General features: G+C 42.3%; 1 protein-coding gene across 1 annotated transcript in view; it reads left to right on the top strand.

The window, feature by feature from the left end:
• The first annotated feature begins 601 nt into the window (after positions 1-601).
• The window catches only part of tgfb2 (transforming growth factor, beta 2), a 37,753-nt gene continuing 13,983 nt past the window's right edge, over positions 602-24,371 (top strand). The window contains exon 1 of the mRNA XM_074683562.1: positions 602-1,662. Within this exon, the coding sequence (XP_074539663.1) occupies positions 1,317-1,662 (346 nt within the window). The 5' untranslated portion in view covers positions 602-1,316. The remainder of the gene's footprint in view (positions 1,663-24,371) is intronic.

Below are 24,371 nucleotides of genomic sequence, written 5' to 3'. Positions count from 1 at the left end.
TTTTCTTCCTTTTAGCTTCATGTTTTTTGAGTGACTGATGCACTGATTGGTTGGCACTTTTAATCTCGTTGTACATGTGACAATGACAATAAAGATCTATCTATCTATCTATGGTGCTGTAAAACAACAACGACCAGAAGCCTGTCTCAAGAAGGATACCCCCGGACACAATTAGCGATGTACATGTTCTGCAAGTTGACATCAGTGTAGACTCACTGATGGGGGGTTTTACAGCCCACAGCCACTCCCCACTGATCAGTTTGGGATGGAATTCAAGTGTGTAGTGGCCTTGTTGAAACAGACCCTCACTGTTACCTGCTGTTTGACCTTTGACCTCTGATGGACAAATTACACACTGCAGTTTCAAAAGCATCTTTGCTTAAAAAAAATTATTATTATTATTGTTGTTGTTGTTTTTATAGTTGTTGTTGTGGTCACGTGACTGTGATCGTGACCTTCTATGTTTTCCTGTAAAACGAGCCCATCCCATTCACACAGAGGGTGTACGCGGCGGGCTTTAGGACCTGCTCTCTGACTCACTCCGGTCCACTTTCCGCTGCTGCTCGGTCCCGCAGAGAGCTGCTGTTTACCACGAAGTGCCTAATCAAGTCCGAGTCCCCCCACACACTCACACACAGTCTGAGGATCGCAGGGCTGTGTGGAGGGGTGCCTCAGTTTTCAGTCCTGTGAAATCCACTCGACTTTACTGTCCGCCCTCACTCGCTCAGCCGAACCAAGCCGAGCCGCGCCGTGCTGGATGGGGTGAGGGAGAAGGGTCGTATGAGGAAGACTCCGAACTGCTTCTGTTTGAGGAAGGGTTTACATCGAGGATTCACCCCGAGCGGAGCCTAACCCGGTTTATACGCGTCCGGATCAGCCCCGACTGAAGTTAAGCGCTTGATCAAAGTTTTTTAACCCGCTCTTGGATCGGTCTAGGGGATTTATTCATGGATAAAATGTATTAAGACGACAGGCTGTGGCAGACCCGAGCCCAGACTGGGTTGTTTTCTCCTGGTTCATCCTCGGAACGTCTGATGCCCGCGCGCTTCGCTCTTCTGCACCTTTACGCAGCGGGAGTGGGCACGTCACCCGGACCGGGTAGCGGGTCTTTGTGAGACTCGGACTTAGATGGATTTTCAGGCTCACCTCATCAAGACTGGAGGATCGGGGCTAACGGATTTTGGGGGTTGTTTGGCTCGTAAGCGTAAATGCTCCCTGCTCTAATTTTTACGCATACTTGCCTCTGCAGCTGATTTCTGGGTCACCTTGGTGAGCCAGGTTTATTTCTCACACCAGTCCCGCCTCGGCAGCAGAAGATGAACCCGTGCCTCCTCTCTCTGCTCCTCGCGCTGGACCTGGCTGCTGTGGCGGTCAGTCTGTCCACGTGCAGCACGCTGGACATGGAGCAGTTCAGGCAGAAGCGGATAGAGGCGATCCGGGGTCAGATCCTGAGCAAGCTGAAGCTCAGCAGCCCTCCGCAGGACTATCCGGAGCCCGAGGAGGTGTCCCGGGATGTGGTGGCTATCTACAACAGCACGCGGGACCTCCTGCAGGAGAAGGCCAACGAGCGCGCGGCGACGTGCGAGCGGCAGCGCAGCGAAGAGGAGTACTACGCCAAGGAGGTGTACAAGGTGGACATGCAGCCTTTCTACCCCGCAGAGAGTAAGTGTGTGTGTGTGTGTGTGTGTGTGTGTGTGTGTGTGTGTGTGTGTGTGTGTGTGTGTGTGTGTGTGTGTGTGTGTGTGTGTGTGTGTTTCCTTTCCTGAAATTATTATTATGCTCTCATGTCTCATGTATGGGAACACTGTGCAGTCCGCTGAAGCCTCTCACCCTGAACACCTCTCCGTCTCTCTGCTGCTGGTTCACACCTACCTGTCTACAACAAACACCCCTCTGTCTCAGCTCTGCTCTGTGTGTTTCCTCTCATGACTTCAGAGATTACCCGAGCTCTGTTTGTGGAGCTGGATGAGCAGTCATTCATGATGAACAGCTAATCTGCTCCAAACAGGTTTCTGTCCAGGATCAGCAAGAAGTTTCAGGTCCGTCTGCAGAGCGGTCAGAGACCAGATCCCAGAGCTGCGTGACTGGGTAGAAATATGAAAACAAGCAGGGAGAGGTCTGCTACATACACTGAGTCATTAAGAGAAAGTAATCTGATCCACAACAGGTCGAGATCTGGATCTTACCTGGTCTATAAACCAGTCTGGTCTAATGCTATGACTACACAATAACTGAACCATCAAGAGGTCAAGAACTGGATCGTAAAGAGGTCTATAACTGAAAATAAAGAGGTCTTTAACTGAACCATAAAGTGGTCTATAACTGGTCCATAAAGTGGTCTATAACTGGACCATAAAGTGGTCTATAACTGGACCATAAAGTGGTCTATAAGCCCTCCATGAAACGGTTTTGGTCTTATGAAGTGGTGATATTGTCCAGGTCCTCAGAGTTGCTGATAAACCTGTTAACCCCTCACTGCAGCTCTGTTTATTTATACACACACACACACACACACACACACACACACACACAAATCTTATTTGGTGGGGCGCCAGGAAGTCCTGAGAGCCGTTGATGTGGGGCAAAGAGGCTGGCAGCAGAGTGGGGAGGGGGTGTCCCACGACTTACAGTGGTCTATTTGAGCCCAGTCAGCAGTGATGTGTGTGTGTGTGTGTGTGTGTGTGTGTGTGTGTGTGTGTGTGTGTGTGTGTGTGTGTGTGTGTGTGTGTGTGTGGGTGTGTGTGTGCTGCCTTCATGGAAAATTCCAGCAGCAGAGACATTCATACACTTCGGAAGGGAGGAAGGCCTCCCCCCCCCTTAAAAAAATCCCCCTACACACACACACACACACACACACACACACACACACACACACACACACACACACACACACACACACACACACACACACACACACAGCCTCAGTGTGTTGGCATGGTGCTGGCCTCTGAAAAGTTCAACATGTCAGGTCAGAGAGGAATTTGGACGATGTGACACACACACGTTACTGTGAGATCTGCTAACACTGCGGGGTTGTGATGATGTCATAGTGATGTCATCAGGGTGATCACCAGAGTCTGAACAATCAGGATGTTAAATAAGACATGAGAAGGATCAAACAGCATTTATTATAAGTGTCCACTAGAGAACAGATTATCAGGAAGCCAACACAAAGGTGAAACACATGAGGTCATCAGACACAGGTGAAGGTTTCGGCGGTGCAATCAAAAGGATATGAAGTAAAACTAAACCATACACACAAAGAGAAGAACAAGATATAACAGGAAACAGGGTGAATTGATGAAGGAGGTCAGAGGAAGAAGTTAGTAGCAGTGAGGAGGTAGATAATAAGCAGAAGGGGCCAAGGTACGAGCCCTGGGGGATACCCATGCTTACAGAAAGTGGCTGGGTTTGAAGTGAAGGACTGGAGTGCAGCAGAGAGTTAAACCTTTCAAGAAGTGTGCTTAGAGAGATGGTGTCAAAGGTCACATTATTTTTAAAGGTCAGCTTAAGACTCACTTATTTCATTTGGCTTATAACTAATGTCTTGTTTTTATTTTATTTCATTCTATTTTACTATATATTTAATTTCTCTGTTTATTTATTTATTCAATCCAAATTTTAGCCCTTTACCAATCTATTTATTTTCTTAGCCTATTTAGTTTCATGTTTTTATTTTATGTCTCTGGTGTTCCCTTAGCGGGGGGCCCTGCATGCTGGGGGCTGGGATTGGCTCTTGCTGGGAGTTCTTTGTCTGATGGCCAGGTGGGGGGTCTGTGGTAGTGCCGTGGGCCCCTGGGTAGTCTGTAGCATGGTGGGTGCCCGAGTGGAGGCGTCCTGGCCTTTGGGCTGTAAGCAGCGTCCATTGCAGATGGCCTCCTGTGAGTGTGTTTCATGACCTGGCTCCTCTGTATTCAGACACACATTTCTAAAAACATGTTATCTCTGTGATTTTTTTCCTTGATATTGTGATTCAGAGGGGATGTGAGGAGTTTCAAAGTGATCTTACAAAAGTCTCTCTTCTGGATATATGCCTGATCGTAATCCACACTTTATTATTATTACTGGTATTACAGGTTGCAGGTTATCTAAAAATCCTACTTCATAGCTTCCCAATCAGGTTGAGCAGGACCGGGTTAATTTATGGCACATCAAAATCTCTATGACAACATCACACCAGCTGACAAAGCTTCGTAGAGAGAAGAGGGATCTGTGTTTTTCTCTGCTGAAAATGATTTCTGTGATTAATTTAGTAGTGATGGTGGACACCAGAGCCTAACTGCCAGACAGAAAAAGGACAGAAGAGCAGAAGAAAGAGGCTAGGCTAAAGGCTAGAATACGGGCTAAGCTGTTTGTGCTAATGTTGATTCCAACCAGAAACTTAAAAAAAAAAAAGGACCTCATCTTGCTTGGCTTGACGTGAGGTCACCACAAAAACTGCTCCCCCTGTTGGCTGGCTGCAATAAAGGTAAAAAAAAATCTGGCTCTCCAGTCATCCCAGATGAGCTGTGGTCAAACTTAAAAAAATTCATACACCTCGTAGAAAAGTTTCTCACGTCTGATTGTTTTGGTGATTTGAAGATATCATTGGGCTGCTTTGTATACAGCTCCTCTTTTTTTCTAAAAAGTTTCTTTTTCATTAGTTATTAGAGGTTAAAAACAAGGTTTTACTTCATGTTTGAAAATGATTGATAGCTGCCGTTCTTGTGTATTTTTTTGGGATTGTAAAATATGTCGGGAGGGAGAACTCAAAAGAGATCAGACTCTCAAAAGAAAATAAGATTATCATTTTGTCACCCAGCTCCACTCAGATTCTCTCTCAGTCACTCGTGGCCTCCACTGCGCAGACTCTGCCTGCATAACAGCTATCAATGACGTGTCTGTGACAGGGGCACGCCATTGGTATTTGGGCTTCAAATCCGTACAATGGTAAATGGCGTAGCCACGCTGTCCACTCTATATACAGTCAATCATTCCAACCCACAGTCAGCAGTTATTCTGCAGTGGTCTGTTCAGACTTGAGAGTCTATCAATAAAATGAAGAGTGAGGTTATGTTAGCTCTGCTTGGATTTCCTAACGTTGCACATTAGGGACATGTCTTAGAGCACCGAGCTGTGAGTAGAGCTAAATATAGTCAGCTACTCAACTACATACAACCTTACAGTGTTAACTTGTTGTCACATTAGCCTACAGATACATTGGAGCACCGGCCTGCCGGTAGCACTACATATAGCAGCTACTACAATGTTTGCTTATTGTCATGTTTCAAACCACAGCGCTAAGTAACTGTACTGATAAATACCTTATCTACCTTAGCATGTTGTATCCAGTAAAAAGTTGACTTGAACACAGAAAATTTGTTTTGATCTTATCTCCATTTAAATCCAAAACAAACTGGATCACACCTTGCTGAAAGTAATTTACGACAATGTGTGGAGGCCTCAGGCCACAAGATAGCAAGGGAGTGCAATTCATATCATCTTTAAGATGATTATTTTTTTGAGATCCTCTTCCAATGTCTTTTTCAACAAACACAAGCAATAAATCAAACTGTATTGAAATAAAAACAAATATATAAAACATAAATTTATTTTTCTCATAGGTTGGGCTTATGTAAAGAATAAGGCAAATAAAGCATGAATAAATATGAAAGATGGTTTATTTATCTACTTCAGTTACAGTTTGAAACTTTCAAAATACTTTCATCTGCAGTCTTGCAATTGATCACCACAACAACTTAACAAAATTCTGCCAAACAAGTGTCATGTAAACCTAGGTATCTAGGGTGGCAGATACTAAATAGATATAAATGTGTAAAAATAGCATGTCACATGAAATTAATGTACTTTTTTGTCATATGTTATGAACTGAAGTAGACCAGCTGGTGTCTTGAAGTGGTTATAGCAATGCTTGGAGATGTTTGGAACCTTGCAGTAGTTATAAAGTCAGCAATGAGCCTGCACAAAGCTTTTCTTTTGTCTTCCTGTTTGGAAAAATTTGATATTTTTACATTTGGAGTTTTCAGTATTGTTTACAAAGACTAACTGTGATACGTTGTTGTGATGACAGTTTACATTCTGTTTTAAAAAACAAAGTTATATTGATAGATGCTAACTGTTAGCATATCAATGAAAATTCCCTAATATGTTAGCATCAAGAATAGGAATCTCTTGTGAGAGGGAAATATACATTTCTTTGTGAGTTCAGTTCTTCAGTAAAACTTCAAGCAGAAAATCCTGAATCAGAGTTTTATTGGGAAACTGTTATTATCTACTAAGCTAAGACAGGTGGGGCGAATAGGCCCAGTAAGGTGCAGCGTGATGCACAGAGTGGACAAGGATGTAGTTTAGCATAAGGGCTAATGATGATAATGATTCTTAACAGGAACCAGCCATCCATGCCCAGCCCTGGTTGTACAACTGGTTAAGTAGAGCATTGACTTATTTCCCTGCATGCCCTGCTCCACTCACTAGCTAGTCACATGATCAGATCATGTGACTAGTCAAATAACAGCTTTTATGGTGAGAAAATCTTGTTTTTATCATATCACGATTTTATCGCAGCAGTTCATCGTTCAGCCCTAATGAGTATGGTGGGAAGTCCTCTGGCATGAAGAGCACGTCTGTCATTTGTACCAAGCGTGTCTCTGTTGACAAGGTAGAAACCAGATTGGGATTATTCATGGAGGTTAATGTTTGAGGTGAGCATGAACCTGAGCTGCAACGGTTTGATTTGAGATAGGACTGATGTTATGTGATGAGGTACCAACACCAGAGGTAAGGAGGAATGTTGGGTTGTAGGAAAAACGGTTTAACAGAGAGGAGTATTATTGAGATTTCCAAATGAGGTCAGACGCTTCACCAACAGAAGGTTTGAAACTTGACAGTGTGTGTGTGTGTGTGTGTGTGTGTGTGTGTGTGTGTGTGTGTGTGTGTGTGTGTGTGTGTGTGTGTGTGTGTGTGTGTGTGAGAGAGAGAGAACTGGAAATGACGAGCAGTGAAAGGTGCAAGGGAATATTTTCTTCACTTTAGTGTTAAAAAACTACATTCAAAAGACAGTGCACAGTGGAGTCTGCTGTGTGTTGTGTGCTGTGTACAATGAAAAACAGAGACCTCTGTTTAACTGAACTTATTTTTTAATTTCTGAAGGAGACTTTCCCTAAATAGTGTAATTTCTTTACAAAACATCTAGTCCAGTTTTCTCACAAAGATGTTCCATTAGGGCTGGGCGATGTGGCATTTTATTTATATCTCAAAATATTTAGGCCATATCACGATATACAATATATATCTGGATATTTAGCCTTGAGATGTGGCTTTGATGCAAACAATTGAACCAGAATGGCAATACAAGAAATGTATGGATATTTTTTGTGACATGATTGGGGTTTCCCTCTAAAGCACAACAGCATTGTATTCACGTTGGTTCCTTTTATTTCAGAGGCAAACCCCTAAAGTAAAACAGTCAGTTATGGGTGTACTCCATGTGCCAGTTGTCACATAGGCTTTTGACCTTGATATTTTACCTCAAAAACAGTACTTCTTCCTAAGTACTCACAGATACAGAATACCAACCCTTACGAAAAAGAAAAATATATGTACCAATATATTCTTTTAAATGTACTGTAATTGTTGTAATATATTATTTTTCCAATACATTTTTCAATATATAATATATTTGATATACATGGAATAATATATTGAGGGCACATATACAATATATTATATATTCATGAAATATTTCACAATATATTGCAAAATATACAAACGATTGCAGCTTTCCATATATTGCAATATATTGGAAAATATAAATATCATAAATGGGAATATGTTACCTAATATATGACATGATATTTTCCAATATGCGGCAATATATTTTTTTTATTTTTCTTTTGTAAGGGAATACCACGTATACTTTTGATAGATCAAATTTAAATGAACTGTGACAGATCATTTTGAACAAAGGCAGCACAGTCACTCTGCCATTAAGCCCAAAACATAACACAAACAAGTCTTTCAGAGTTTAAGATTGTTTTTTGTAAATTAACAAAATTGCAAAAGAAAAAAAAACAACTGACAGAGTTTTACTGGTTTTCTTTTTAATAAACCAAAGTCCAAAATAAAACAGTTTAACTGTTAAAGGATAAGTTTGGTTAATACAGCTTTCACATTGTTTATAGCATGAAGTAGAACAAAATACTCACCAAGAAGGCTTTCCTGATCCAAGCAGTGCTTCGGGAGATATTTAGATCCAAAATCGTGCAGCGGACGTCCGTATAATGGGATCCATCAGGGCATAGACAGCGCCACTGCTAAAACTGCAATCGACCAAAACCTCATGTTTTTCACCAATATTCCATCATGGTCCACTCCGGGTAAGTCCTCTGCTGCAGTCTGTGTCACTCCAGACAGCGCTGTGTGGCTGTAATGACCTCTGAACTGACGAAGACTTTGTTTACCTTTGCCTCTCCGTGCATGCACAGTACTCTCTGGAGAGCCGACTCCTTTCTTTGAGGGGCAAACGTAACCAAAGTCTTTGTCAGTTCAGAGGTCAGTACACCCGCACAGCGCTGTCTGGAGTGACACAGACTGCAGCAGAGGACTAACCCGGAGCGGACCATGATGGAATATTGGTAAAGAAACACAAGTTTTTTGGACATTTAATGCAGTTTTAGGAGCGGCAGTGTCTATGCCTCGATGGATCCCATTATACGGAAGTCCGCTGCACGATTTTGGATCTAGATATCTCCCGAAGCACTGCTTGGATCAGAATACCTTCTGGGTGAGTATTTTGTTCTACTTCATTCTATAAACAATGTAAAAGCTGTATAAACCAAACTTATCCTTTAACTCTCTCTGGTTCATTCATGTTGTCTGAACAGGACCTGATGCACATTTGTTATGGTGTTAAACTGCAGCAATGTAGCGCCAACCACTGGTGAGGAGGACTTAGTGGTGGTAAGATTATTTCACCTTGAGTATCAGCTGCTGGTATCTCGCCCATCTGCAGATTATTCCACAGGAGCCCTGGCATAAAGGGGAGACTATCCCTATGCTTGTCCTTTGGTCATGTTGAGAGAAAGTTACCATTGATCATATTTAAAGGAGTGACCCAGAGAGGGGCATACTACATCCTTTACTGGTCTGTAGAGACCTCAGTGCTAGACCTGGTACAGAACCAGACTTTATAAATCCTCAAGAAGACAAACATTGACCTGGCTTAGTCAGCCTTCCCCCTTCACTCCCCCACAGAAAACAACTTTGATAAAACGGTCTACAAAGGTGGGCCCTGTTCGATGCTCTGCTGAAACGCTCTGTTTGATGTTTATGCTTTCCCATAAGTGAAACCATTTTCTATTTGAATATGAGATGAAGAAAGATACAGTGGGAGAAAGATAGAACAATGCAGAGAGAGAGAGAAAGAAAAAGAAAGAGGTTACAAGAAAGAGCGTGATAGAGAGAGACCTCCTCTAAGAGACCAGTGTAGAGCCGTTTGCTGGAACCCCCCTTGCCTATGTTTAGGAAAGAAGATAAAACAGTGTGTGAGTCTGTGTGTGAGTCTGTGTGTGTGTGTGTGTGTGTGTGAGTGTGTGTGTGTGTGTGTGTGTGTGTGTGTGTGTGTGTGTGTGTGTGTGTGTGTGTGTGTGTGTGTGTGTGAGTCTGTGTGTGTGTGTGTGAGTGTGTGTGTGTGTGTGTGTGTGTGTGTGTGTGTGTGTGTGTGTGTGTGTGTGTGTGTGTGTGTGTGTGTGTTATGGATGGTGTTTGGTCAGCACAGTGAATCTCTGGATAATCTCCTCTGCTCCATAAATAAACCCAGGCGTGTGTCGGCTGTTGGTTTATGCAGAGAAGCTTGTAAAAACACAAACACTTGAACACAAACACACACACACAGAGCTTAGCTGTGAGCAGCAGGAGTAGGAGAAGGTCCTGTCTGATGGACCATAGTACACAGTCCTGATTTCTCCTAGCTCCTCTCAGCTGTTTGTGTAAGTGAAGTACACAGGGAAAGTGCAAATAAACAATAAATTCTTCAGACACTACACAACACCAGTGCTGCAGACTGATGAAAGTATCATTTATTTCTCTCTATAAAGTCAAATCAGTCAACATGTCAGCGCGAAGAATCACAACAGAGCATGTCCCAGTGTTCATGCTACTACAGAGGAGTTTAAAACACTGTAAGCTCAGCAAATATCAAACAAACAGATGAATACTGTATCCAGCACAGATTAAAAAAAGAGCAGCAGCTGTTTGATCCTCTGTGGATTCTTCTCAAAGTGCACTCCATACAGTTGTTTCATATGAACCTGATGTCAGGATGTGTGCCAGTGTTGACTGAGACCTGATGGACAATATTGTTACTGATGATGTTGGCTTTAAGTCTCCGAGCCTGATAGCATCTTTGGCCAAAACCATGTTTATGATGTCTCTTGTTCTCATTGGTCCCCTTTTGCCTTCTGGTTCTCACCTCTGGCTGAAACGATTTGTTGAATAATTCAAGTACTTCGATTACAAAAAATGATCCTTCCCCTGATCCTTACTGGTCAGACCGGTGCAGTGTGAGCTTAAATGAGCACCATTTAAAAAGCGTTGTCACTTTTAGAAAGTTACTCGAGTTTTGACTCTAGCATGTGACTCAACTCCTGAACAACTGTTTACAACAGAGAGCGAAGAAGATGCGAGTGAACTTCTATGTCTCTAAATCACGTTATCAGGCTCTAAACACCTGGAGCTGTCAGGCTGTCCAAGTCAGGGATGGAGAGCCTTGTCAGTGCACAGTGACACCAGGGCAGTGGAGATATTTCCTCATTAATATTTCTCATGTATGATGTTGAAATCTTTTTCCATAGAAGTAAAACAGCACCTCATTTATTTGATGTAAAAGTTGTACCTGACTCTAAGTCGTAGGACCGGCCAAACAAAAAACCTATAGTTGCACAGAAAATACAGTAGGCTACTTGTCTCATTTGGGGTCAGTTTTGCTGGTCACAAGCCTCGATAAAGGCAAAGTATTTATATTTGTCATTAAAAAAATCAACCAAAAAAGGTTCATTTACAGTGTGTTATTACACCCTTTCTGTCCCTGCTACAGTGTTATTCCTCTCTCCTTCAATGACAATTACATGCAAATGACTTGCTGTGCAAATTAGGTGATTACATCATTTAGTGACTTGTTAAAACTGTAAAAAAAAAAAAAAAAAAAAAAGCTGGCTGGGCTGTTGTCAAATTAAGCTCACAAGTTAATGATGGATAAAGTATGAAGAAGCACTGGTGCATGATGTGCTCCAATACAGCAGGGCTCATCATTTTAGTCTGAACACTGCAAAGACTCAAATTCTTGTCAAGAGTGTGTCTTATTCCATGTTAGAATGTCTAATTTCTATTCAGATCTCATTAAACATAAAATATATCACCTAAAGTCACTTGTTTGTCCACTTGTTTCAAACAATTTTTTATTTGAGAAATAATTTCTGTTTCACTCAAACCTCAGTACTTCATAGAAAAAATACATGTAATTTCCTGTAAATGTCATATGAAAGGGTATCAACAGTGTGGAAATGGTGTTGATTCCTAAGTTTAGCAAGATTTTTTTTTTTTACCTGTTTTCTTGTTGAAAGGTCCCAAAGACAGATCCTGCAGCAAATCTGCTCAGAGTTGTCTGAACTTGTAGTCCAGCTTCCATCAGTGTCAATGCCTGGTTCACATTATGGTCAACTAATGTTGTACAAGTTACAGTTTTTCTCGACTGTATACACACACACACACACACACACACACACACACACACACACACACACACACACACACACACACACACACTTGGCTGCACGGTGGCGCAACGGTTAGTGCTGCAGGCCCACAGTAAGAAGGTCACCAGTGCCATTCCCAGCTTGGCCTGTGGGCCTTTCTGTGTGTAGTTTGCATGTTCTCCACGTGCATGAGTGGGTTCTCTCTGGGTCCTCCAGCTTCCTAATTGAACACTCTAAATTGTCCCTAGGTGTGAGTGTGTGAGTGAATGGTCGTCTGTCTCTGTGTCAGCCTTGTGATTGACTGGCGACCAGTCCAGGGTGTACCCGCCTCTCACCCAATGACAGCTGGGATAGGCTCCAGACACCCGTGACCCTGAACAGGATAAGGGGTTTAGAAAATGAATGAATGAATGAAAAAAAACTATGCTGTATCCTCTCTTCTGTTTCGGTCTGGCCACAGCACCTCATCCACATCACCACATGACCACATGGTCAACCAGAGTGGCTTGGATCTCATCAGAGATTACAGTCCTTGGCTTTCCTCGCCCTCTTCTTCTCACTCCTCTGACTCTCCCTCTGTTTCCAGTGTCGACATCCATTGCTCTAACACAGAAGAGCTCACCTGTTGCCCTTTAATGCTAAAGCTCTGATTGCTAATTGTAAAATGTGTAGCAGGTGTTTGCCTATGATGAGTTAGTACCCCTGACAGTGTGTTCTTTGTGAAGAAAGAGATTTTCCCCATGAAAATTCATCCAAATGCAGAAAATTTTCTATAGTGTTTTGAAAAAAAGTGATGTAATAATTATCCACCACAGATAGATTGTCCTCCCTGCACCGCGCCTTCCTCCAACGCTAAACTTGCGGACATGAGCTCAGAGCTGGCGTGAGATTTCAGCATACTCCCACCTGAGTTCAGACTGATAAATGCCGATCTGTGCTTGGAGATGAGCCCACATACATTTTTCATTCCACATATTTAATAAATGAGGGCTATAATGCATAATGAGGATCCAGGCCTGAACAAATTCATGTGGTAATTGTTTATCACAGTCAAACCATCAAACATTTCTGCATCATTGGGATCATAAAATCTACTAGATTTGTTGGTTGTGTTTTGTGAGAGGACGTGGTCTGTACAGTGCGCTGAACAACAAATATGTTATCATGTCAAAACATGGAATTTAAACTGTTCTTCTTACAAAGTCATTGCGCTGATGAGGGGCCCTAGCCTGAACATGTTCATCTTTTGAAATATTTAAAAACCAGAGGGCAGCAGACTTCAACAAAGTTTATTCTTTTTCAAGTTTGTGTAGACCTTTCTTCATGTTTCATTTTTGGCTTTTTATGTCTTGACGTCAAAGAGGTATCAACACAAAAGAATGCATTCCCCTTTTGTGCTGAGTTTGGATGCAATTTCAAGCAAGGAATTGACCTCTGGCTAAGCCGCACCCCCCTCCACTTACTCAGACTAACAGTGAACATTTAGTAACAGGAGCTATGGCAGGTGTCACACTAGGAGACATGTCACAGGATGCTGTTGTTGATTTTTGGAGACAGAAAGATCACAGATCATCTTTCAGTCACCAAAAGTCTCTAAAGTCCACATTGGAGGGAAATATGAATCATTTTATTGTTGAGAAGGTTGATAAAAAGCTTCAGTTACAGACTAAATGTACAGCTCCCAGAGCAAACCTGATAAACAGCATCTGGTTAGCATCAGCATCTCAGACAACAAGACAGAGGATCAGCATTGGTCAGGACAAAAATATAACCTCCTTTTTACCATCTTTACCAAGAGTGTGTCTCTGTTAGTTTGGAGCTACAGGATTTACACTGAATCATTCAGCACAACGTTTGACAACCTTTGTTATCTCAGCTATTACAGATAAGCTAATGAAGCTAAGCTCCAGAAGCTAACGTTAGTTTAACTAGAGCCCTTTGGACAACAGCTAACAATGATGTACGATCACCAAAGAACAAAAACTAGAACAAAACAGGCCAATGAACTCCCAACAAACAAAGAGACATGATGAACAACACAGCTAGGAGCTAACATTAGGCTAACTTTAGCTAAAGAAGACACTTTTTTTCTGTTCAGATGTGGCTTTGGAAGGAGATAATAATACACCCTGTCACCCAGACTCTCAGGATACTTTGTGTCAGAGTTGCCTGTACCCCATGAACACTGTTTGAACATTTTTGAACTTAAAATCTCAGAAAAACTTAATGAAACTCAACGAAAACCGACCCTCTCCAATGTATTTCAATGGATATGGGCAGAAAATGTCAGGGTGTATTTTAAGGCAAAACACACCGTGATTGGATCATCATATTTGTGGGCGGGGCTTAGCCATAGGTCATTTGGTCATCACACACACGGTGACCTCACTGGCAGTTTTCTCTCTGAGTTCTGTCTCCTTAAGAATTGAGTTTGGCTGAGATTTGATGAGTCTGTACCTGTGTCTCATGTTTTTTAATGAGACGTCTTTAGCAGCACGTTTTTTTAATCTCTAATATTTGATTCTCTGTCGGTTGCAGAGCAGTAGTGGTTTTAGTTTTCACTTCACACTTTTCTGCTTCACACTGTACAAATCCATCCCACCTGACGATTTTCAGTGCAAGCGTCCGTGTTTGTCTGGCTTCAGCTCAGATGTTGTCACTGATGACGTGCTGTCAGTCTTCACTCCATGTCTGCGTGATGACTATCGCTGATGTCTGTAGACAGCCAACATCTGACTGCAGCCTGCTTCTCTCTCTAGAGCCCAGCATCGCTCCTCATGAGCTGAGTGGTCACTGAGAAATCAGGTGAATCACGGATCAATCACAGACTGATCCCAGATGAATCCCTGGTTAATTAAAGAGGAAACAGCAGCTGCAGAGAGCCACTTATTTCCATCTAGATCTCAGTGTATTAGCAGAGTGACAGACCTCCTCACAGGGTTCAAGCTGCTGCTTTCTGTTTACTTACGCAAGACCTGGACCAGGCCGACTCTGAAGCAGTCAGCTGTAGTCCAACAGGATTACATAACACAGAGAAAGAGGGAGAGGGAGAAGGAAAGGGTGTGAGAGAGATCTCCCCTCTCTGTTGTTGACAGTTTGTAAGGTGATCGTTTGAGAAGGACGGAGCTGAGCAGAGGCTGATGTTTGGTTAATCTGGTTACTAAACTCCTGTCCTGGATACTAACTCTAAAGATTAGGGCTGGCAGTAGATATTAATTATTTTTACATGAACCTTTTTTTCTATAAATCCTTATAATTATTCATAATTCATAATGGACCTAAGTGTCTGAAATAAAGTATAAAATAAATCTGTTTTTTTACCTTCTACACTTATTTTACCACCATAGCACCTGTGTTTTATGGGTAAATCCTTTTATTTATTGATATAAAGCCGCATTGCATAATTTTGCCCAGTGTTTTGAGTCAATACATAAAAATGTCAAAGCGCTGATGGCCTAGTGGTTTTAGTTGCCATCCGTGAGATTCACCCTCGCGCAGGTGGCCCGGGTTTGGATCCAACCTGTGGACTCTTTCCCTCCTGTCACTCCCCACTCTCACCATGTTTCCTGCTCTATTCACTGTCCTCTCCTATCCAATTAAAGACATAATTATGGTGGACGGTAAATGTCCAATGGCAAAAGCAACAACATGAATGCAAGAGCAAAAACACAAATGCAAAAGCCACAACAATGGAAGTTAAGGGGACAGTTCAGTTTTTTTGAAGTGGGGTAGTATGAGCTCGATGTGACCACTAAGGACATTAGATATAGTAGAAAGTTGTCTCCCCTCCCTCAGTAAGAGACAATCTGTAATCGATGGTGACGAGGAAATAGACGCTGACAGGGAAAGACGGTACCAAATTCAAAGGCTATTTTCTCTGCCTACAAGAACTCAAATCAAAAAGTAATACCACAGTTCAAGAGTACGCTACATAGAATATTTTTTAAGTGCATTAAGTCTTCAGAAATATAAATATTTATCCAGGCCTAACTAACTGCTCATGTATCCTTCCGCGCAGCGCTACTGCGCTCCGTCCCCCCTCCTCCTTTCAGCTGTAGGGAATGTAAACAAGCTGTGCTTCGGGCGCCGGTTGTAGCCTCGTGTAAGTTTGATCAAGTGTCGTAATTCTTTTGTTTGTACTCTAAGGATTGTGAGGCAGCGTAGGAAATTCAAAATGAGTGACTATGACGCTGCACGAAATTAGCACTGCGTGGGCTGCGCCAGGCTTGCACCCCCTGCTCTGTGCCACAAAATTAGAGCCCAAAGGGTGACATAAGACAATGAACTGACAAGGAACTCAAGAAACACTGAGACACAGGCCTTGTCCACACATAGCCAGGTATCCACCACATATACCACATATATTTTTACACATCGAGGCCTGTCATCCACACAAAACTGCTGCTTTACATCACTGAAAATGATGTTTTCTGAAAACTCCGGTCAAAGTGAAGATTTTGGAAAACTCTGGTCTCATGGTTTCATGCAGACGCTGGTAAACAGAGTTTTCACTTCTCAGACGTCGCAGCTGAATGACGGGGTTCATTCTGGTTGGGTGGCATGGGTCTGACAAACACTGCCAAATATGGGTTTAGCATGCCTCCAGCTGCACATATCAGCAGATTTGCCTGCAGCGTGTGGACAAAAGTATTTTTACAGATAAATAAGGAAGGTATTTTTTTTTTATCCCTAGCTACATGTGTGAAACAAGACACAGGTGAAACACATGAAGGCCAATCAAACTGGTGGGAAACACATGAGGGCCAGAAGGGAAACTAGAGACAGAGGCTAGAAAAATTTAAAACACAGAAACACTAAAAATAAACATGACAAAAAGACTTACTCGTGACAAGAACCACACCAGAATCACAAGGAACAAGAACAAAAAACAAAAACAGGAAACAAAGAACACACAACAAGAATAACTAAGATTAACACAAAAAAACACAAGACATTAATCACAAAGAATAACCAAGAAACTCAAGAGTAAATCAAAAACCCAGAGAAACACCAACTCAACTGAAAAACCAAACCATCACCCCCATACCACCAGAGGCGCTAGCTTTGAACAGAACTGATAACAGCTGGATGGTCCCTCTCCTCTTTAGTCCAAAGGACCAATTCAGACATGGGTTAGACCAGTGGTTTTCAAAGTGGGGGCCGCCAGGAGGCACTAGGTGGATCTCAGACAGCTGGAGGAAAGGGGAAAAAAAAAAAATATGTATATATATATATTTTTTTTTTTTTGACAAAATTTGTCCAGAACATGTAATATATAAAGGGCCATAATTTTTGGATTCTCAAGTTTCTGATAGTACCTGACCGCACCTTATATGACAGCTGCAACTTTGGCGTGATGATGTCATGATCAGTATTGACTTGGCAGTTTGTGCCTTGTGAAAGTATCTAAAAACTGAACTGAACTTTGAGGCTCTTCTCCTGTCTAACTACTGACTACATGTGAGAAAGGAGAATCCCACCTTAACTGACAGAGCTCTGAAAAGCCTTCTCCTTCTGTGAGTCTGGCTTCTGTCTGTTAATAATTTCCTGTTCTATACAAATGTAACAGTTATTGAAAAGTAAATACACGTTAGAAAAACATTCTTAAAGTAGATATTTCTTTACATATTTTGAAGCATAGTCATTGGTAGGGCTGGGCGATTATGGTAAAAATAAGAATCCCGATTGTTTTAAGTGATATTGAAATCACAATTAATATACACAATTATTTATTTATTCAAAAACTTAAGTACTGATTTAAACACAGCTTTAAAGAACCAGCAAGTGGCACATACAGTATTGTTGATTCACATAAGTCACACACACACTCGCTGTGGCTGCACATGGATCACAGAAGAGCTATGAAGCACAGGAACTTGCATACATCTACACTGTGTGGCATATTAATTGTTTTTCTTCGAATATAATGTTTTTATGATTGTCAGATGGCAAAATTGAAATCACGATTAAAATCCGATTAATTGTCCAACCCTAGTCATTGGTTTTCAAAGGGGGTCCCGGGCCAGAGGCAAATGCTGTTGTTGGTGCTTTGGCAGAGAAAGGTTTGGGAACCCTTGGGTTAGACTGTGAAATCCAAAGTCAACTCAAATAATTGACCATCAAAGATAGTTTCTATCATTAAAGATAGTTCTCATCACAATTTCTGCCTTATTGTTACGTTTTCTGACTAAACTAATTGAAAGTTGCAGTTTCATGCTCTAAAAAGCATTTAAACACAGTGAATAAGTTTAAATGAATTGAATGAATGAGTTGAATGAATGAGGCTCCTGCGCAGATTATCAGAGAAGAGGAGGAAACGTAACAAACACTGGTCACAAGAACAAAACTGGGATAGTGTTTAAAAGAAGTCTGAGTTCAGGATCAGTCAGGTCTGACTGTGAGATCACTTTTAAAGTGTGTGTGTGTGTGTGTGTGTGTTTAAGCGCGCTTGTGTGTAAATCTGTGACTACCTGATGTGTGTATGTATTGCCAAGCTGTGTCTCTGCAGACAGCAGGCTGTGTGGATGGTCTGGGTGTATTTTTAGTGGTGTGGATTATATATGTGTGTGTGTGTGTGTGTGTGTGTGTGTGTGTGTGTGTGTTTGTGTGTGTGTGTGTGTGTGTGTGTGTGTGTGTGTGTGTGTGTGTGTGGAGTAGTGTTCAGTTTGTTGGCAGGTGATGTGCAGGGCGGAGGCAGACATACCCAGGCTCACATTTCTCTCCACAGATCCTTTTCTTCTCTCCCCTCTCTGTCTCTCCTCCATCTCTCCCCCGCTCCGTCTCTCTGTCTGTGACTCCCAGACTTCACTTTATTTCTGACCCTCCCTCCCTCTCTCCCCCTCAGCTCCTCGTCCCCTCCTTCCTTCCCCCGTCCTCTAGCTGTTTCCTTCATTTCCTCTTTAGCTGCTGAACGTCTGCAGCTGTCTGTTTCTATCTGCTGCTCTCTTTGTCATACTTTCTCTCTTTTTCATCCTCTCATCCCATCACTCTTTCACTTTGCATTTTTTTCCCCATAAACTGTTATCAAGAAATGAAACATTCATTCACTGCACACATTTCTTCAATCTTGAGCTGTGAAGCTGCCACCTTCTGTTGTTGAACCCACCTTGGTCTGAAAATATGATTTTAAAGCTGACAGCTCGGCAGGTGAGAGTCATGGAGCTGAAGAAAAACCTGCAGATTTTCATCCACAACCTGTGTATTAAACACAAAGTCAGAGTGAGGATCCTATTAAAATTCAAAGATTTAGTCTGAATCCACAGTCCGTTAAAAATAAGAATGTAAGACCATGATAAAAGCTATTCATTGAAACAAAGACAACATGTTAAATGATCTGATGTCAGAAACGCATTTCAGGCAGTCCCCACTCTGCAGCTCTGTGGATCAGATGTGGTCAGAGTCAAAAAATCAACGTGTCAAACTGTCAGGAGAGGTGGGAAAGGTTTAGTGTAGAGCAGACAGCTGCTGCTGTGTCAGGTTCAACCCCCTGATCACCCCCAGTTTTGTATTAGGCCCCCCTTCTGAACCATCCATTTTGATACGGCGCCTCCTGCTGGTAACTATCTGTAAGTCAAAGTCTAAACTCAGAGAGAGGTCCTGTACTTTTGCCATTGAGGTTTCACAATACCAGTGTCCTTGTTAATATGATTTATCTTCAATAATTACACTGCCAGTCATCATTAGTAAAGTTACGTTCATGAACGATTCATTAAAAACAAACAGATCATCTGGTGTATGAACTGAACAGAATCACTTACTGAAAAGAGTTGCTCATTTCTCATCCTCTGTTGCTCTCCTCTCTCCTGTGTGTTTCTCTCTGTAAGGGTTGCCCAAGCCTTCCCTCCCTCTCCCTCTTATGTCAGTGATATTTAACGACTGAACCTAGAGGACAGCGCTGGGAGCCCTGTGTCACTCAAACCTTCAGCTTCCTCACATGTCTCCAAAATGTAGTTAGAAGCAAATACATAGATTAAAATTTAAATGTGCTTTTTATAGCTGCTGTCAGTTTTCACACAGCTAATATAGCCTATACAGCTCAACTGAGTATCGTGTTTGTGTGTGACAGAGGCTGGGGTCTCACAGTCTCACACATCAAAGCTCAGTCAGTCGACCATTCAGTGAACGCGCTGAATGGGAGCTCCAACAGAATCACTCAGTGACTGTTGATCAGTGACTGAGTGAACTGAACGACAGCTCTGCCTCTGAGGGGCCGTTTACCAACAACGGTTTTAGGGTGAAACGCAAAAGTTTTGTTGCGGGTAGTGGGATTTTTCTGTAATGCTCTCGACAGCGTTGCCATGTGAACAGTAAGCCGGCGTTTTCAGTGGAAACGATGACTTCACAGTCTGCCTTGCGTGCGCGCATACAACAGGACAACAGTACCGTTGGTACGATCGTCACAGACTATCGTGTTGTGCTTGTGCTGCTCAATCTGCTGCATCTGCTGACTGTCTTTCAACAAAATGAGCATCTGTTGCTCCACTTTTTGACTTAGTATTCCCCAATACACCAGATGATCGGCTCAACTCTACTTCGGTGGAGAACCCACCAAAGCGGCTTCTGGACAAGACAGTTATAGCACCACCTATAGGCCTGGGGTTCTCACTACAGTGTTTTCAGTCCATCAGCGCTTCCGTGTAAACACAGATTTTTTTCACTGAGTTTTTACTGCGTTTTAGCGTTTTCAGATGAAACGTTGTCGTGTAAACAGGGCCTGAATCTCTCTCCTCCTCTGAGTCACACAGACAGTGAATGATTTATGTACTCAATGTAATGTAACAGTCAGAGAAAATATGTTTTATCAGCTTTCAGTTTTCTAACTCTAGTTTCATCCAAATAAAATCTCAGCTCATTGGCTTATTACAACATTATTGTTACTGGTGCAGTAAGTTAACACTATGCAGTCTCTCAGTTCATGATCCTGTACGTCATCAAACCATTCAAGATTAATTTGTAGGGAAGTGTTTAGTGCTTTCCTGATGAAAATCAAGGTTAATAACTATAAGGTTACTGAAGAATTAGGCCTGATAGTTGCTTTATTGTCAAAATTCTGTGCAAAGTACACAAAATGCAAAGTCCGCTACAAACAAAGCCTCAGTTGATTTCAGTGCCTTGTTAAAATCAGTTTACTCAAGTGATATGATGATCTGTTCCTGGACATGTTCACCTTAGATTATCTCCCACCTCAGGTTCTGTTCCCCGAAGCCTCTTTCTGACGATGTCAGTAACAGAGGATTAGAGGACAGACAGATTTCATACCGGGCCCTTCTGCATATCTTTTGGTTCACACATGGTGTAGTGTGTGCTACCCATTACAAGAATTAAACAATGATACAGAGAGAGAAAGAGACACAGACTGAGCAGCAGAGAGGGGTCATTCAATCAGTTGATTGGTAAGTTGGTCAGTTGGTTGGTGGATTGATAGGTTTGTAGGTAGATAGGTAGGTAGGGAGGTTGGTTGGCTGATTGTTTGGTTGGTTGATGGATTGTTGTACCAATGGTTGTTTGATTGGCAGGTTGATAAGTTGGTTTGTGGCTTAGTTGACTGGCTGATCAGTTAATTGATTTTTTGGTGGGTTGGCCAGTTAGTTGATTAGTTGATTGGTGGGTTAACCAGTTGGTTGAGGGGCTGGTTGATGGTGGTTTAGCCAGTTGGTTTTCTGGTTGGTTTGTGGGTGGGTTGATGGGTTTGCCAGATGGTTTTTTAGCTGCTTGGTTGGTTTGTTAGCCAATTGGTTGATTAGTAGGTTGGTGGGTTAGCCAGTTGGTTGGTGGGTTAGTCAGTTTTTTGATTAACTGCTTGGTTGGTGGGTTGGTCAATTGGTAAATGAGTTGGTTGGTTGGTTGGTTGGTTAGCCAACTGCCTGATCAGTTGGTTGGTTAGCCAACTGGTTGATCAGTTGATTGGCTGGTGGATCAGTTTACTGGTGGGCCAGTGTTTGTTGGTCAGAAGTGAGGGTCATTAGTTGTTAATAAATTGACTGAGTTTGGATGGTCAGTGGGCTCATCAGTCAGCTGGTCAGTTTGTGTGTCAGTCAGTCTCCTCTCCTCCTACTCCTCTTCTCTCGGTCCTCTTCCCTGTCCTCGGAGGAGCCTCTCATTCAGGAGTGAGCAATCTGAAAGTAGGTCAAATATTTTCCCTGCAATGGCTCCAGCTTTTAGTCTGAGTTTCCATTCTCACATGGTCAGAGGGATTCTGCCGTCAGCTCCAAATCTGAGTCGGAATCCTCCAGAGACACTCTGAGAAAATACATATGTTCATGTATTTAAAGTATTACACATCTTTTCTTTCCCATTCTATTCTATGCCATTCTAATCTATTCTATTCCATTCTATTCTATATACAATTATTATAGATCTTAATTCATGCAGAGTCCATGTCTGAAAAACCACAGTCACTTGTCTTTATCTCTGAGAAGCTATCTGCAGTGAGAAGCTGAGATAAAGACACAAACACAGACAGTACTGTGTTTGATGAACAGGGCGTAACGTAATAACCCATCTACGGTGAAGGAGGTAACCATGCTCAGGCCCAGATGGGACCAGAGGGAGGTGAGTGCAGGCTGGCAGGGAACGGTTACGCTGCAGCATGGATCAGGGTTCCTGGCTCAGTGCGAGGGCACCTGAATCAGGTTCATCTCTGACTGTTTACTTCTTTGATGGTCCTCTCTCTGATGCATGCACACCCATTAACACATACACACACACACAAGCGCCCTGCAAAAAAAACTGGCCAATTTTCTAGACTACCACTTATCACGTCAACTTGCTGCTAGGAGTCATTAGTACAGGTTGTTGTGTCACTGTCAGAAGAGAAAGCAAGGAGGAGCGGGGCGACTTGCCACTTCAGAGATTGTGTGTGTGTGAGTGAAGAGCTGTCAGAAGATTCATCCAGCTACATAAATAAAGCAGTGAAAAAAACTCTATGTTTACACAGAAATGCTGGGGGTCTGAAAACACTGTAGTATGCAAGCAAGTGGTCTCTGGTTGGTGATAATTGGACAGACACACCCCACATGACCACTGTTGGTTTCTCCATAGATAAGCCAGCTGCTAATAACCAAAACAGAGGAAGAGGAAAGAAGAAACTGAATATAATGGACGCTGAACGAGTGAGACTCAAGAACTTGTCTGGACAGACAATGAAGTAGAGTCACTTCTCCGGGCTTTACAAAACAGGGAAATAACAAGATACATGGTAGTCCACTGTTGTTAATGTTGTTGTGATCCGACTCAGGCATGGCAATTTAAGTTGCCACAATGAAAGTGTGATGTATGTGCACTGAAAGCTTTAGCTTGCTGTTTACATGGCAATGGTGGCTGCGGGATTTCACAAAAAATTAAGATTATGGGTCGGCTAAATAACTGGCCAAAACGCAACGATACCTTTGCATTTCATCCTAAAACTGCTGTTGATAAACGGCCCCTGAGTCTTGGAGAAAAAGCAAGGGGGGGTACACTGACATCTGGGTGATGGATCCCTGTTTATACAGGGGCAGAGCCACAGACACCACAAGAAAAACAGAAAAATCTCTGCCTTTTCAAACCCCTCCCAGGGCATCTCTGTGAAGATGAACACACCTGCCCTTGGTGCTATGCACTCGTCAACTCCGTTTTTCTGGTCCTGGCTGGTATTCAAGGGGCCCAGAGGGATGGTACCCCCAAGTGACACTAGCCAGGACCATCTCTGTGTTGTCCCATTCTTACCTGATTGAAGATTTCAGTTACTCTTCACTTCAGTGTTTATTCATGGCACTACAAATGCTTCAGTGGGTTAAAAGTCAGGACTGCAGACAGCTCAGTTTATCACCTGGACTCTTCTGCTACAGAGCCATGCTGTTGTAATCACAGCAGAGTGAGGTTTATCATTGTGTTGCTCAAGTAAGTAATGTCTCCTCAAATGTGGGCTCACGTGTCAGTCTTAAGCTTGATTAGTTTCACCTGGGGACCTGTAATAATTTGTTATAATTACAAAGGATGTCTGTGTTTTTAATCTGTGTAATTTGTACAGTAAAAACTCCAGGGTAAATCACGGACCATATTTCAGACACACACTGGTCCCACAATAATACTAATCCAGCCCAAATCAGCATCTCTGTAGTTTTGGGTGGTAAAATGTTTTTAAGGCGGCCTTAGTGGTTTTTTTTCTTATCATTTTCTGCTCAATAAATAATCAAGGCTGTATTGGCAGTATTTATAAACGAAGGTATTAACAGCACTTTGGGTAAAAATTAGATGGAAGGGTATTCACTACATACCCCTATGTCATTGATAAATAGGCTATAAATAGTCTCATTTATGAACCTAAATTTATCGATGAAAGAAAAAACATGTAACTGGTTTAATGTCACTCACAGGATCTTAGGCTGACTCAACCATGAAAATAACAAATAAAGAGAGAGGTCTGACAACACAGAGTATAAAATCTGATCTGGAGTCTCTCTGCACAGCAGGTTGGTGCTGATCGCTGTCTCAGAGCTAATGATCATATGATTGACAAAAATCTATTGGGGATGCACCTCAATAAGAACAGATTTTTTTGTGTTGTAGCTTTTAAGTTTTGGGAAAATTAAATGTATTCTGCACATCCAGATTTTTTTTTTTTTTTAATGCAGATTGTTT

This window comes from Halichoeres trimaculatus, unplaced genomic scaffold (assembly GCF_033239565.1).
Source record: "Halichoeres trimaculatus isolate MK-OKI-2021-1 unplaced genomic scaffold, fHalTri1.1 fHalTri1_scaffold_12, whole genome shotgun sequence".
NCBI classification, from domain to species: domain Eukaryota; kingdom Metazoa; phylum Chordata; class Actinopteri; order Labriformes; family Labridae; genus Halichoeres; species Halichoeres trimaculatus.
This window is presented reverse-complemented; position numbering and strand designations above follow the sequence as displayed.